This window comes from Corvus kubaryi, unplaced genomic scaffold (assembly GCF_017639235.1).
Source record: "Corvus kubaryi isolate FWS band 111438036 unplaced genomic scaffold, C.kubaryi_AGA036_p1.0 65245, whole genome shotgun sequence".
NCBI lineage: Eukaryota > Metazoa > Chordata > Aves > Passeriformes > Corvidae > Corvus > Corvus kubaryi.
In genome coordinates this window covers 286-15665 of record NW_024581864.1, presented here as the reverse complement: position 1 = coordinate 15665, position 15380 = coordinate 286, and the positions used below count along the sequence as shown (strand labels likewise).

Sequence of the window (15380 nt, the reverse complement as noted above, 5' to 3'; positions counted from 1 at the left end):
CTCCTGGCAGCAGTGTCCATATTCCAGGAGCACAGGGGGATAAACGAGTTCCTGGGGAGTTCCAGCCACCCTCCTGGGCTGGCTTGGAGGGAAGTGTGGCCTTTTCCCTGCTCCTGCCTGTGGATGATCCCAGAGTGTCCTCTGCCGGGCACAGGGGTGCTTCTCCAGCCCCGGCCCCACACGTCCTTTCTCCCAGGGAAAATAAAGAGCAGGATAAAGCAGCGAGGGTGAGGAGAGCGAAGGGAGGGAGAGGAGGACGCCTGGTTTCTGCTTGATTTCCTTCGGCTGTGTTAAAAAACGAAGTAAGTCGTGGGATGGGCATTTTGCTACTTGCTTCCTTTTAGTTTTACTTGCCCTGCACAAGGGGGTTGGAGCTGCAATTAGGGTATTTTAATGGATTTTTGTTTTCTTATTTGTGCAGCTCTGGTCTGAAATCAGAGAGTTTTCCCCTTGCCCACACAGAGAAACTCACTGGGTTGATGCAGAGCCAGTTTGCAGCAGGGCACTCGGAGAACTTCTCCTCAAGAGCATTTTCAAGTGGTTTTTGTTTTGGCACTGGATGCTGCTGGGAGCCAGGGATGCTCAGAGGGGACTGAAGGCACCGTGACTGTGCTGTGACAGCACTGAGAGGTCTGGCAGGGTCTCCTTTCCATGCTGTCACCAGAACCACGGGGACAGCCAGAGCTGTCACCTCAGGAACGCGTGGAGCTGCAGGAGCTGCGTTTTCAAAGCAGGGCAGCCCTCACACACCATGGGGGGTCTGCACACCCCAAAGAAAGGTCTCCTTCTGTTTGTGGTGGGCAGGAGCAGGGGCAGCAAAGCCACAGTGCTGAGTGGGGTGGGTGTCCAGGAGATTTGGGGACAGGCTGAGGACGGAGACCGCCTCGAACTTCACAGCTTCCTCTGAAATTTCTGCTTTTCCAAACAGCCAGAGAAAAGAGCAGCAGCAGCAGGGACTCAGCAGGACACCTGTGCTGCTCTGAGCTACTGGGATACCCCAGTTCTGAGCCCGGAATATTCACTGGGAGCTCTGGCAGCCTCAGGATGCCACCTCTCAGCATGGACCAAGTCACCAGGCAGCGGGGCAGGAACGCTGGGAAGGGGTTTTGGGTCTCAAGGCGGCTTTCACACCATGGGGGATTGAACCTGTCCCTTCTCCAGCTCTTTTTCCATGAACAAACAAGCATTTCCCCCATTTCTCTCAAGACAGACAACACAGGAGCCTTTACTTTCAGCGTTTGGGGTTTATTTGTAGGGCTGGGGTTTGGGGCCTTTCCCTGAGAATCACTTCCAAAGAGCAAATTAGTTGGGGTTTATAAGCAATGCCTACAAAGGTCTCCTCACCAGCAGGTGAGCTCCAGGTACGGCACATCTGCCTGATGGGGAATTTGGGGGAAACATCAGTGCTTCCCTGGCAGCTTCCCTGCCAGAAACCTTGGTTTTGTTCAGGGTCTTGTAAACGCACACGAAGAAGTGCATCGAGCTTGGTTTGCCTGACAGCAACTGTGAGTGTGCAATGTTTGCCTCTCCTACAACAGCAGCCACACAGAGATTTCAAACAGAAATCTCACCAGATGGTTCTCCTAAAGTCATTCAGAATCCTTCTGTATCTCTGCTGCATGTCAAGGTCAAAAGGAAAAGTCACTGAGAGTCCTCTGCACACCGAGAGGTGGAAGCCAGGAGCCTTGGATTTCACACTCGGACCTTCCCAAGTGACTGCAGCACTCCTAGCCAAGGCATTTTTAACAACCCATTCTTAATTAAAAGGCCAAAATTAGATCAGTGGAACAACCCTTCTCGTGGTGCTGTTTCAAAGGATCCCTATCGTTCCTCGCCTGACAATCGCAGTGTTTCATTTATCGCAGTGAAATTTGAGCTGTTCTCTGACCCCGCTGCTGCTCTGGAGCAGGAGCTTTGGCACCTACTGCTGCTTCCAGGTGTTAGTGGGACTTGGCTTTGGCCGCCTTCCTCGTCCTGCCCTTCTTACAGAAGCACCTGCGGCAGCAGCAGAGGCAGCACTTGAAGGAGATGAAGAGGGCGAGGAGCACCACGGCCGCCAGGAAGGCGATGACGTCCAGCGAGTGGTACTGCACCCAGTTGAGGTCGTGGGCAGCGGGGCGCAGGTGAGGGGCCCCCTTGTGCCTCATCACAAACTCCACCCAGTGCACAGCCAGGTCCAGGGGGTGGATGGGCCTGTCCAGGTGCAGGTCGGAGAGGCGCTGGATGTTCTCTTTGTACCTGCCGAGAGAAGGGGGTGGGGGGGGGGGCCAAACCCGGAACCACGGGGTGGGATGGGGTGGAAGGACCCTAAAGTTCGTCCCTCATGGGCAGGGACACCTTCCACCTGACCAGGTTGTTCCAAACCCTGTGCAGGACACTTCCAGCAGCTTCTCTGGGCTCTTGTGCTACTGAGTCCCTTGGGAAGGACAATGACAAAGTTATGGGCCCAGGAAGTGCTGTTTCCAGTGACAGAAAAAAAAAGAGGGAAAGCTTAGTTTGAGCTCTCAGCAAAACCTCTGGGGTGAAGGTCTCTGGCTGAAATGGGAGACTGGGGGTAGAAAGGCTGGCCAGCTTTTCCAGCTGCATTATTATTACTGCTGTTAGTAGTAATTGTAGTAGTATTACTGCTATTAGTGCTATTATTGCCATAAAAACTGCTTAGGAAACAATGTCAATAAGCTGCTGTTTCTCAGGAATGTGATGGAGTTTCTTAGCCCTTGGCATCCTGGAAAGGGAGCATTTCCTTATGTCTGAAGGAAATCTCTGTGCTGCCTTCAAACCCCTTGGGTGTGCTGACTGCAGCGCTGTGATGTTCCCTGAAATTCCTCCTCGGTTTATCCCTGCACGTTCCTCCTGCTCTGTGCTGGGATTGTCCAGCCTTGCTGAGCCAGGCAGCAGCTCCCTGTGCTCACAGAACTCCTTATGAGCACTGGGGGGAGGAATGTCTACAAAAACTCACCTGTGAGATGAATGAGTGATAAATACCTTAGATAAACCCTTTTCAGACTCCCCACTGACCTGTGCCAGCACAGGTTTGGGAACAAAAGCTGTTTGCCACTTGTGTCAAAGCCCTGTGTGTCACTGCCTTGGCTTCAAGAAGGTGGCACAGTTTTTTGGCAAACTGATTTCTTTCATTGCATTCGTAGCCCATCTCCCCCTGATCCCTGCATCCTCCCCTCTCAGCCACTCCTTGTCTCCTAAAGGGGACAGCCTGAAGTTAACCCAGGGCGAGCATCAGCTCCTCCATGGAAGAAGCTGCTATCAAATCCCTAATTTTGATAAAAGAAGCCATTTAGGGACAGAGAAACCTCGTGGTAAGCTGGTAGTGAACATGCTGGGGCCACACAGCAAGAGGGAGGAAGGCTGTGCCTCTGGTACTGACTTTTTATCGTTGATCACAGCTTTCAGGGCAGTGGAAATGTCATTGGAAGTCATCTCCAGGATGTTGAGGGTCAGCCCTGCGCCGCGGGACTCCACTCGCTTGGCGTTGTCCATCTGGTCCCCGAACAGAGGCATCAGCACCATGGGCACCGCGTTGCAAATGCCCTCATAGACCCCGTGGGAGCCTCCATGGGTGATAAAGGCACGGGTCTTGGGGTGGGCTGTGGAGGGAAACGCAGGCTTGCTTAGCTCCTGGAATTAGTGGCTCCCAGCAACACACCCCTGGGGGAAAAACCTGCACGAAAGAGGGCCGTGGCTGGGGTAAGTCAAGGATTTGGGGCTGTTGTGAGTGTGGCCAGATGTAGGGATTGGAAGGTTGTAGACCTCTGTCTTGGTTTTGGGTAATCCTCCAAGGCTTCTCTGACTTTAGGATTAAACCAGAGCCAGGAGAGGCTAAAAAGGATGTTACCATCGATTACTTTTTTACCATCTCTTCCACGGCTGTGAATCTCTCTCACAGCCCAGCCTGGTCTCTAACCAACAAGTGCTCTCCTGGCAGCAATTCCACCACTTTAAAAGCCCAAAGACCTGTCTGGAAGTGCTCACTTGAGGACCATAAATTTCCTTTTCAGGCCAGAAGACAGGACAAAAACACAGCCAGGTGTTGAGACTGCTTAGTCAGACATTAAGACTCCCATTTCTGACTGGTACTCAAGTGTTGGAAAACCTTTCCAAACAGAGCTGTCTCATAATTCAGCACTTTCCAGCTCAGCTCCTAAAGGACAAGCCCTGGCCCCAACAGCAAAGGCTGCAAGGAAGGTTTGTGACCCACAGTGATGGGTCGGGGGGTGGTAACTCACACCTGACCCACAGACAGTGCCCTTGGGGCCTCACAGCAGCAGCCCTGGAGTACCAGCACCACGCTGGAGTCAGCCCAGGTGTGCCAGACCTACCCAGGAGGTCGTTCTGAGGCAGCCACTTGACGAGCTTCACGTTCTTGGGCAGGTTGGGAGGGGCCTTGCCCGTGTACCGCCACAGGACCTGGCAAGGGGAGCAAAGCCCGCGTCAGACGCCAGCAGGAGAAGGGAGGGCAGACCTGAGAACAGCGGGGAGCTGCTCTGCTGGAAGGGGAGGAGGGAGATCGTACCGTCTGAGGGACTGTTCCCAAGGCCTCGGCGATTTCCATGGCTTTCTTCATGGGAATCTCGGAGACCATGGAGCCCAGCGAGAAGACTACGACGCCGTGTTCTCCAGAGGCGTTCACCATGGCTTCAAATTCCTGCCAAGGGAAAGCAAGCCTTTAGTCAAAGTCCCTTCTCTTCTCAGAGACTGGAATTGCTGCCATGCTCCCGCAAAACTCTCTGGAAAGGCAACAAAAGAAGCAGTGAGCACAACAAAATGAGGATCAGGAAAATGAGTTGTTAGTGACAGATCTGCATCCAAAGCAGCACAGCCAGCAGGTCCAGGGAGGGGATTCTCCCCCTCTCGTGAGACCACACCTGCAATCCTGCATCCAGCTCCGAGGTTGTCAACGTGGGAAGGACATGGAACTGTTGGAGCAAGTCCAGAGGAGAACCATGGAGTCCACAAGGAGATAGGAGCACCTCCCCTGCGGGGACAGGCTGGGACATTGGGGCTGTTCAGCCTGGAGCAGAGAAGGTTGTGTGGAGACCTCAGAGTCCCTTTCCAGTGCCTGAAGGGGCCCAGAAGGAAGTTGGAGAAGGACTCTTCACGAGGAACTGCAGTGATGGGACAGGGAGTAATGGGTTCAAACTAAAAGTGGGGAAATTTGCGTTAGATATTGGGAAGGAATCCTTCCCTGGGAGGGTGGGCAGGCCCTGGCACAGGGTGCCCAGAGCAGCTGGGGCTGCCCCTGGATCCCTGGCAGTGCCCAAGGCCAGGTTGGAGCATCCTGGGACAGTGGGAGATGTCCCTACCCATGGCATGGGGTGGAACTGGACGGGCTTTAAGATCCTTTCCAACCTAACCCATTCTATGATCCTACAGAAGAGTAAGTCCTGGGGAAATAAAAATGGGCACATTTAACCCAAGTCTGGATTTAGAGCTTGTTTTCTTTTTTTTTTTTTTTTTTCCCTTGATGTTCTTCTTTTCAGGCCACACAGCTACAAGAGAGAATTAAAATCCTGGAGAAGGCTTCTGACGGCAGGTAACTCACATTTCTAATATCTGGATTGATTGTATCTGCTTTGGGTGTGATAACACTGAACTGCTGCCAGTTTTGTCTCTATTTTGTTTGAGTGATTTAAATAATAGGAGGAGATGTAGCACTGGAAGCCAGGAACAAAAGGATTCCGATGAAGCAGAAAAAACAGCCCAAGGCTGGAGCAAAAATTCTTTGAAATAGAAAAATGTTTGGTCAAGCCAAGGAAGGAAAGGCAAAACTGGAGGAAACTGTTGCAGGCGTCAGAGTTAAATAAGTGCAATACAATGAACTAAATGTCCCTGTAAGTCTGGCAATTGCCATGTTATCTCTGGGATCTGAGGGGATAACCAGAGAACCATGGAATGCTTTGGGTTGGAAGGGACTTTAACGATCCTCTCATTCCAACCCCCTGCCATGGGCAGGGACAACAGAGACTGACTCTGTCGGTGTATGCTCTTTTCCATATTTTTGTGGCTGTCTAGAGGCATATTTAGCCCTATTTATATTCTGTGGGACCAGTCACAGCAGTTTTACTTTGTTTTTTAAGATGTTTTTGAGTTCCAAGGTCTGACTTTCTGCTCAGAAGTGCTCCTCCTACGAGGGAACTTTTTGCAGCCCTGCTTTGGGGATATGCAGGTTATTTTAGCAGTGGTTTTAATCAGCACCTGCTCATACCTTTAGGAAATATCTGCAGTGGCCACTCATGAAAAGATAAGAGAATTAGGAGGATTTCTTAATGGAAAGAGGGAGACATCCCTTAATATGAGGAAGTCTGGCACAGCTGAAGCAAAATACAGTTGCAGTGCACAGTATTTTCCACAAAAGTAGAAGTGTTGCTCTGCTGGTGGTGGGGATTTCATTCGGGCCTGCCTGAACTCTCTGAAGTCCATGGAATCTCCTGAGCTGGGAGGGACCCACAAGGATCATGGAGTCCAACCCCTGGCCCTGCCCAGACCCCCCAACAACCCCAGCCTGGGCATCCCTGGCAGCGCTGTCCAAACGCTCCTGGAGCTCTGGGAGCCTCGGGGCCGTGCCCATTCCCTGGGGAGCCTGGGCAGTGCCCAGCACCCTCTGGGGGAAGAGCCTTTCCCTGAGATTCAATCTCACCCTGCCCTGGCACAGCTCCAGCCGTTCCCTGGGTCCTGTCCCTGTTGCAGAGAGCAGAGATCGGAGCTGTCCCTCCACTCTCCCTCTTAAGGAAGCTGTAGACAGGAAAAAGGAAAAGGGAATGGAAACAGACAGGAAAGAATGGAAGAGAAAAAGCCCTTTTTTTTTTTTTTTTTGGCGCAGGTTTGTCTGGGAATGCAGAGGTGTAGCACAAAGTAACTTTTCCTCATTGCTCAAGGGATGCAGAGGAGCAAAACGCATTCCCAGCCACTTTCACGCAGCATTATTTATTCCAGCCTGGGAGCTCCATCTCCTGGACAGAGCTCACAGCGCACCCACAGCTAAACTCGGGCCGGGGGAAAAAAACGAGAACTAACCTGGGATAATCGGTTTTCCCGAGTGCAGCCTATGCCTCCGACCAAGACCATGTTGGGCATGAGGGGCCTGGGGTACTCAAAGACAAAGTCGTATTTCATGAGCCAAACAGCGGCGTGGCCGAACAGCTCGGGCACGGTCGCCTCCCGCTGCAGGAATTCCCGGATCAAGGGATCGTAGGGGGAATAAAGGACAGAGCAGGCCAGGGAGCTGCCCAGGGTGGCCAGGAGGTTGGCCAGGCGCCGCAGGAAGGACATGCGGTCCGTGGAGCGCGTGAAGAACCGCGGGACGTAGGAAGGAGGGCTGGGACACAGAGTGGCCTGGAATTCCAGGCTGCACGGCAGCCCCCGCAGGAAGTACACGGAGGGCAGGGACAGATGTTCCGCCAGTATCTGCCCACAGGGGAAGAAGGGATCCATGAAGACGGCATCAAATTTGCTTCCCTCGAGGTACCGGATCAGCTCTTTGTCGGACAGGAGGCGTTTGCAGGAATCCAAGAACATGCTTGTAAAATTGGCTATTTTGGAGAGTTTTTCCAAGAAGGGCTGAGGTGTGAAACTCCTGTGGCCCATCTGCTTAAACTCTGCCTCCACAAACTCCCTGGTGTAGGACACGGGGTAGGTTTTCAAGGTGTAAAGAGGGGATGAATGGATCCGCAAATTTATCTCCGGCGCAACCACCACAATTTCGTGTCCCTTGTCCCTGAGCTTCTCCACGACCGGGCGCATGCTGAGCCAGTGGCTGCCATCGATGGGTATGACCAAGAGCTTCCCACCGTCACAAGAGGCCCACAGCAGCAGGAAAACCACAGCCCAAGGGGCAGGAGAAAGAAACGCTGGCTTTGGAGAAACCATTTCCCTGGTGCCACCAGCGAAGGTTTAAACGGCGGTGAATCCACAGCCGGGCATGAGGAATGGATTGCAGGGAGCTTCCCACTTGAATTTTAACTAAGGTGGGGGTTTAATTTTTAACAGGCAGAAATTGGGGTAATTTTTAACTGTGGGTAAATACTGGGTTATCATCTGTGCACAGGGAAGGCTCTCAGTGAGTGGGTGCTGCGAGGTGAAGTTGAACATTTGGACTGAGCCAGGAGGGAAGAGTGACCAACAGCCTCTGGGGCTGAGAGGCTGAATGAGAGCCATGAATGGGACTGAGCCAGCAATCACTACATCATTGACATCTAGTTAATGTTCAACCCCCTGCCTTGAGTCCACTGCACTGATTGGACACGGAACTCGGCACAAATCGGACCTTTGGATTGCTCTGTGCCCCTGGATTGTGACCAAGAAGCAAAGATTGACAGAAGTTTGATATAGACTGGGTTGGAAAAGTTTATCTCCAGACTTGTTGCTCTATTACGGCAGTTATCCCAGTGAAAGCCCTGAGTTTACAGTAGGAAATATGCTGTAAACTCAGCAATAACTCCTGCTGTTCCACACCACAACGGTTTGAAAGCAGAATGAACCAGGAACATCTGCATTGTTTGCACAGCACGAGGCAGATCTGAAGGAGGCAGAGTAGTTACAGTCCTGAAGGCTTCCTTTTCCAACCATCCTCTTATCTGCTATCTTGCACTGCTGCTTGTGCAAATCCAGAGGCAACAGAGCTCCCTCTGCCGTCTTTGCACGCCCCTAGTTTAGGGCTGTTGGCGCACATGGAATCATGGAATATCCTCACTTGGAATATCCTGGCCCTCAAGGATCATCCCATCCAACCCCTGGCCCTGCACAGCCACCCCACCAATCCCACCCTGGGCATCCCTGGCAGCTCCTGGAGCTCTGGCAGCCTCGGGGCCGTGCCCATTCCCTGGGGAGCCTGGGCAGTGCCCAGCACCCTCTGGGGGAAGAACCTTTCCCTTGATATCCAACCTAACCCTGCCCTGATGTTCTGTGCTTCCCCCAGCTTCATGTTCTGTGGCACAGCAGAAGTGCCCGTGTATATTCACAGAGTTAATTCCACATTTCCAATTTTTGCCCAGTCAAGTCTCCTGTGATTAACTGGCATTCCACATCCCTTAGGAATATTAAATCCTGTGACCTAGAAGTATTTTGTCATTTACCTGGACACAGAGCATGCCATGTGTGTCTAACATGATGGGGACAACTTGACCTAAGATGTCCTGGAGAGAAACCCTTCAGCAATCCTTGTGCTCATCTCTCAAAGCCTAAGATTCCTACTCCCGTGCCATCCTGGGATTCGATCACACCCAAGCATGAATATCACTGCAGGAAACACTTAAGAAAAGCCCATCTCGGACAAGCACCAACACCAGCCTCGGGGTAAGCAACAACAAACCTTTGAGAGGGGCTTCTTTTGCAGACAGTTGATGCCTCCAATATAGACCATGTTGGGCATGATGGGGCGCGGATACTCAAAAACAAAGTCGTATCTCATCAGCCAAACCGATGCTCGGCTGAACAGCTCCTGCACTGTTACCTCCCTCTGCAGGAACTCGGAGGCCAAGCTCTCGTAGTTCAGATAAAACAGGTGGCAAAGCAAAGGCTCTGAGAGCCCGATCAGGAAGTTCTTCACGCGCTCCGGGAATGTCATGTGGTCAGAACTGGATGAGAAGGTCCTGGGCACGTAGGATACAGGGCTGGGACACTGCGTGGCTTTGTAGTCTAAGGTACACGGAAGGCCACGCATGAAGTACACGGAGGGGAGAGAGAGATACTCGGCCAGAATTGGCCCACAGGGCAGCACAGGGTCCATCATGATGGCATCAAATTTGCTGTCCTGGAGGTACCTCATGAGTTCTTTGTTGTACAAGAGATGCCGACAAGCGGAAGAGAACATGTCAGTCATCTTTGAGATGTTGCTGAGTAAAACTGAGAGCGTTAACTCAAAGCTCTTTGTTCCCAGCTCCTGGTACTGTTGATCCACAAACTCCTGGGTGTAAGGCACCGAGTATGTTTTGATGGTGAAGGATTGGGGGCTTTTCAAGAGCAAGGCAGCATCAGGAACCATGGCCACGATTTCGTGCCCCTTCTCCCACAGTTTCTCCAGGACCATGCGCATGCTCAGCCAGTGACTTCCATCCTGAGGCACCACCAAGACCTTCCCACCGTCTGCCAGACTCCAGAAAGCAAGGAAGAGCACAAGCCCAGCATGCACCTGGTGCCTCCACATAACTGTCGTGGGGCAGCAAGAGAAAGGAGCTGTTCCTCCTTGCTTTATTCAGCAGCAGATGAAGCAAAGTCTCCTTGCACCTCACTTATATTGTGCTGGACTTTAATGTTTATCTCTACAAAATGTTTACTGAGACAGGTTATTGGAGTTCGAAAACCACGTTGCTGATAAAAGACTTGATTAAAGTGCTATCAAGCCACCTAAAGAAGCTTTTCCATGCATTTACGTTATCTTGAATGATTCAGAACAACCAGCAGGGCCATTGATTAGCAGAGGTAGCAGCTGTTTGTGGAGGGGTTTTGCTGTGTCAGGGTTGCTTCAAGTGGCTTGCTGTGCACTTGATTGTCCCAGGCAAGATTGAAGTCAGGAATCAAAATTTATGGCCACTGAACTTCTCCACAGAGCTTATGCTACAAGAATTGTGTTGCACTGTTGACATGGAAGACCTAAACCTCCAACCTTTGCTCAGGAAGGTTCACAGAGAATGCTCTCCACAGCAAGCAGGAGCTGGCATGTGGAGCAGCGGAGTCACCAAAGTTCGGGTAACACATTAACCAACCACCTTTCACCTTTTTTAGCAAAACAGTGATACAGCAGAAAACAGTTTGTGCTCAAGAGGGGCCATCAGACTTCATAGGTGAGTGGCTCGAGGCCAAACATCTTTCTGAAAAGCAATGATGCAGCAGAGGATGTGGTTCTTGCTCAAGAGGGGCCATGGGAGTTCAGGGGTGAGAGGCTACAGGACTGAAATGGGTTTCAAAGTTCTTAATTACAGTCCCCTTCCCAAAGTTTGGAAGGTTTGGCTGTGGTATGAGCCAAGGAAAGTCCAAGCTCGTCTCCTGTGCTCACCAGAAGAACGGGAGAACAGTTCCTGAGGTGCTTCTGCCAGTGCTATGAGATTTTTAAGACAAAACCCCACCAAACCCACATTAGAGTCCTGATCTTGATCACAGAACCACAGAACATTGAGGCTGGAAAAGCCCTCCAAGACCATCAAGTCCAACTTGGGACCAACCCCACCTTAATCACCCAGCCCAGAGCACTGAGTGCCGCGTCCACATCCTTTGGACATCTCCAGGGATGGGGATTCCAAACTGCCCTGGGCAGCCCGTTCCAAGGCCTCACAACCCTTTCTGTGAGGAAATTCCTCCCGATGACTGAGCCAAGCTCTTCTGGGTAGCACTAAATAAATCAGGGCAACAAACAGCAGTTTGAGAGACCTGGACTGAAAATTTGGAAAAAACCTTTTACCCCTGAAGTTTTGCAGGTTTGCCTGTCTGACACGGTCGATCTGATGTGGAAGACAGTCCCACTCCAAGGACTTCTTTAGATATCCAAATCAGGTTGATTGGAATGGCATTTAAGTACCCAGTTATTCCTGAGAGCCTGGGTTGAAGCTGCAGCAAGGGATGCAATGGGAACCCAAGGTTTAGACAAAGGGTCCCTGTAACAGCGCGAAGTTCTGGGATAGGGAGCACGGGCAAAGGCATGGGACAACTTTCAAGATAAACCCAGAAAAGCTGATATCTGTAATTTGTACCTAAGAGAAGGGCCTGGCCAAGCAGATCTCACCTGATATGAAGGCATATTCCACATGGATATGGAAAAACCGGATGCCAAATGTTTGCAAGTTTACAAAAGCAATACAAGACACAAGAACGGTACCTGAACAGGAGCTGGCTGGAGAAGAGAGATTCTTTTAGACCCCCCAAGCAAGCATGCCTTAACAGAGTGAACTCTGAGCAGTTTCTCCAGGCTTGGAAGACTTCTCTTGGAGCAGGTAGGAATGATGGGAGAGCTGATCCATGAAATGGCTACCTTTGCCCAAGGCACCTGAGTGTGGTAAGGATACTCCAAGGCTAATCCTAAGTGTTATTCCAAGATTAAGACTAAATGTGTCCTAAAATGGAGAGGAGGTTCTCCAGGGGGCCTATCAAAGAAAAGGGATTCTTATAAGCCAGCAAGAAGGACTGTAATGTTTACAGAAAATGCACTAAATAGGAAGGAATTTCAGACATCAGTGGGGAGGTTTAGATTGGATATTAGGAAAAATTTCTTCATGGAAAGGGTTGTCAAGCACTGGAAGGGGCTGTCCAGGGTAGTGCTGGAGTCACCATCCCTGGAAGCGTTCATAAAATGTGTGGATGTGGCACTTGGGGACACGGTTTAGTGGTGGACCTGTCAGTGCTGGGGGAATGGTTGGACACTGATCTTAGAGGGCTTTTCCAACCTTAACAATTCCATGATTTGATGCAGTCCCATTCTGCAGCTGGTGAAGCAAAACTCTGCCTGTAGCTGGCAGTGGGGTAGCACTGAAAGACCAAAAACTACAGGACGTGGAGGGAAGGGATTCTTACCTGCCAGGACTCCATTTCCACATTCGTGTGGTAAAAAGATCTCAGGTAGTGAGAGGGAAGGTGAAGCAGCATTAAACAAGCCATAAGGTGGCAGTACACACTCAGGTAGTAAAGTCAGAGTTGCAAACACACTCTTACCCTGCATAAAGGCCTCTCAAATCTCCTATTTGATACATAATCACTAAGTTCTGCTAACATTTCAGCCAAACGTGTATCATGTGTGAGACACTACGACAAAACCTTATAAAACGACACTAAAGAGGTAAAAAAACCCCTCAAGCCAAACCCTCGAGGCCAAGTTCAGAAGAGTTTAAAAAAAAAAAAAAAAAAAGGTTCAGGAAAGTTCAGCAGAAGTTCATAAAAGTTGTGACACTGGATTTTGAGCAGCACACGAACACCCTTTGCATGTGTTTATGAGGGCAGAGACTGAAGTCCACAAGTCCAGCCCATTCCAAAGGTGAGATTGCAGGAGAAAGTCAAGCTAAAGTACAGAGCTGAGTGCCAAGGTTGTAAGCTGGAAATGGTACAGCAAATATCCGAGCTAAGGGAATCCATGATTATCTCTCCTCTAAGCCTACAAATCCTGGCAGGCAGCCTGTACCTCTTATTGACCCCCTAAATCCCTTCTGAATTCCAAGGGTTTGTCTACAAAAAAGAAAATCTGCGGCTCTTGAGAGGCTGATTTGGGGTTTTTTTGGGCACGGTGTGAAAAAATACTCCCCTTTGTTTGCTGTAAGCTTGCTGCATTTCAGTGTTAGTCACAGGACGAATACTGGGAGAAAATATCAGTTCCCCTTGCACCTTTAGCTCTGATTTTCCAGATTTTATAGACCTCTGTCATAATTCTTTTCATAGGTTTAGCTGCATTTTATTCCATCTCTGCTTTTCTAGCCTGAGTGCCAAGTTTGAATCCTCTTAAAAACGCTCTGTTTTTACTGTGTGAGATTGGGCTTTTTCTGAGAAAAAGCTGGAAAAATGAGCCAACGGCAGCATCATGAAGGCCAGCAAAGACAAAGTTCTGCCTCTGGAGTGGGATAATCCCGTGCCACAGGACAGGCTGCACTACAGCTGGACTGCAGGAGATGATGAAAAGTTGGAACAAAAATATGAGATTGACAGTGGCAGGACAAGAGACAACAAACACAAGCTGCAACATGGAAAACTTGGACTGAATGCAGGAATTTTTGGATATAATAAGGTGTGTTCACTATGGGAGATACTTAAAATTTGACAAGACAGAGAAAGGAACAACCTGACCTGGACATGTTCTGACGGGAGGTTCTCAGACAGACCTCTAATGACCTTCCAGATGACAATGTGTGATCAGTCTATGACAAGTCAAAGCACAGAGAATCCTTCTTTAAGGAAAAAAAAACCAAAGACAGAATGGTAAAGGAAATCAGCCAGAGGGTAAAGGAAGACCTCCTCAAATCAAAGTGTGTCACCAACAGCCTACTCCAATCCAAAACTGGCTTGGAGCAGAGGCACAGGACCAATGGGGAGTCTCCCAGAGCTAATTCCATATACAACACTTTCTCCACCTTTAGACTCTGATAATCCTTCACGGATACCAGAACCAGCCCCTCTGTGCAAAGCAAGAGAAGTTTGAAATCCACCTTCCTCACAAAATCCGTGTTTCAACTTCCCAGAGGATTTCAAAGCCTGCAAGAACAACAGGAAAAAACAGAGCGTGACCCACCTGATTCAGCTTCTTGTAAGCACAATTTACTCCACTAATCAAAACCATGTTGGGCATCAAGGGTTTTGGGAAGTGCAAGACAAAGTCCAGCTTCATGAGCCAAACTGAAGCCTGGCGGAGGAGATCCGGCACGGTCACCTCCCGCTTGAGGAATTCCGAAGCCAGTTCTGCGTAAGGTTGGAAGACAACATCGCAGAGGAAAAGGTTTGGGATGTCATAGAGCAGATTCTTCACGCGCTGGAGGAAGGTCATGCGGTCTGTAAGGCCTGTAAATACTCTGGGGATATAGGAAGGGGGGTTGGGGCACTGGGTGGCCGGATATTCCAAACCACATGGAATTTGATGCAGGAAATACACGGATGGCAGGGAAAGGTGCTCCGCCACTATCTGCCCACAGGGGAGAAAGGGATCTGTGAAGACAGCATCAAACTTGCTCTCCTCAAGGTATCTGATGAGCTCCTTGTTGTGGAGTAAGTGCGAGCACGTGGCCAGGAACAGAACAGAGCTTTTTTTTGCCTGTTGATAAAGTCTAACAACTCTTTCCAGAAAAGATCCTCCTTCAAATACCTCCTTTATTAATCCTTGGGGAACTTCATCCAACTCTTCCTGTGTGAAGGGCACTGGGTACGTTTTCATCACAAAGTTCTTCGATGGTTTGATGTGCATAGTGACTTCAGGCGCCACCACCACCACCTCGTGTCCCTTCTGCCCGAGAATGTCCAGCACTTCCCGCATGCTGAGCCAGTGGCTCCCATCCACCGGCACCACCAGGAGCTTCCCAGCAGCAGCCAGACCCAGCAGGGACAGGAGCAGGACCACAGCTCGTGGAGAAGCTCTGAGCCCCGGGGCCATTCCTGCAGGGAATGGGCGAGTGCCTCCAAGGAAGGAAATCTGCGGCAGCACTGGAGCACCCGAGACTGCTCCGCGCTTTTAAGGAATCTCTGCTACCGATTAACTTCTGATCCTTGTTTTATTTGCTTTGTGGTGAATGTGTAATCACTGGTATGATAAAAGGCTGCAGAACAAGCAGCAGAGTTCAGGTAGCTGATAAATGTGGGGGTTGCACCAGATACGCCCAGTGTTTCTCTAATAAAGCCTTTGGCACTTCTGTCACCTTTGGGCAGGACTTGTCAAGCCAACTTAGCCCCTTGAGACTCCTGGAATTTGC

The 15380-nt window shown here is 50.4% G+C and overlaps 1 protein-coding gene across 5 annotated transcripts; it reads right to left on the bottom strand.

The window, feature by feature from the left end:
• Window positions 1-1229: 1229 nt before the first annotated feature.
• LOC121673147 (UDP-glucuronosyltransferase 1A1-like) lies at window positions 1230-15145 on the bottom strand. Of its 5 annotated transcripts, none has more exons than XM_042046226.1 (6): window positions 14351-15145; window positions 9323-9463; window positions 4529-4660; window positions 4335-4422; window positions 3383-3602; window positions 1230-2238 (listed from the first exon to the last, which is right to left on the bottom strand). In XM_042046226.1, the coding sequence occupies exons 1-6, from the start codon at window positions 15062-15064 to the stop codon at window positions 1941-1943; spliced, it is 1593 nt and encodes a 530-aa protein (XP_041902160.1). In that variant the 5' UTR covers window positions 15065-15145; the 3' UTR covers window positions 1230-1940. The 5 variants fall into 5 exon arrangements, with proteins under 5 accessions (XP_041902160.1, XP_041902161.1, XP_041902158.1 ...); XM_042046227.1 differs by having other exon boundaries at window positions 9323-9727; window positions 14615-15145; XM_042046224.1 differs by lacking the exon at window positions 9323-9463 and having other exon boundaries at window positions 14213-15145.
• Window positions 15146-15380: the final 235 nt, after the last annotated feature.

Bases quoted from the DNA above. Each gene is read 5' to 3' on its own strand.
- LOC121673147 (XM_042046226.1), bottom strand. From the start codon at position 15,064: ATGGCCCCGGGGCTCAGAGCTTCTCCACGAGCTGTGGTCCTGCTCCTG. The intron at 3,603-4,334 runs GTAGGTCTGGCA...TTCCCTCCACAG, and splicing joins GCCTCAGAACGACCTCCTGG to CCCACCCCAAGACCCGTGCC. The intron at 2,239-3,382 runs GTCAGTACCAGA...TTCTCTCGGCAG, and splicing joins GCTGTGATCAACGATAAAAA to GTACAAAGAGAACATCCAGC.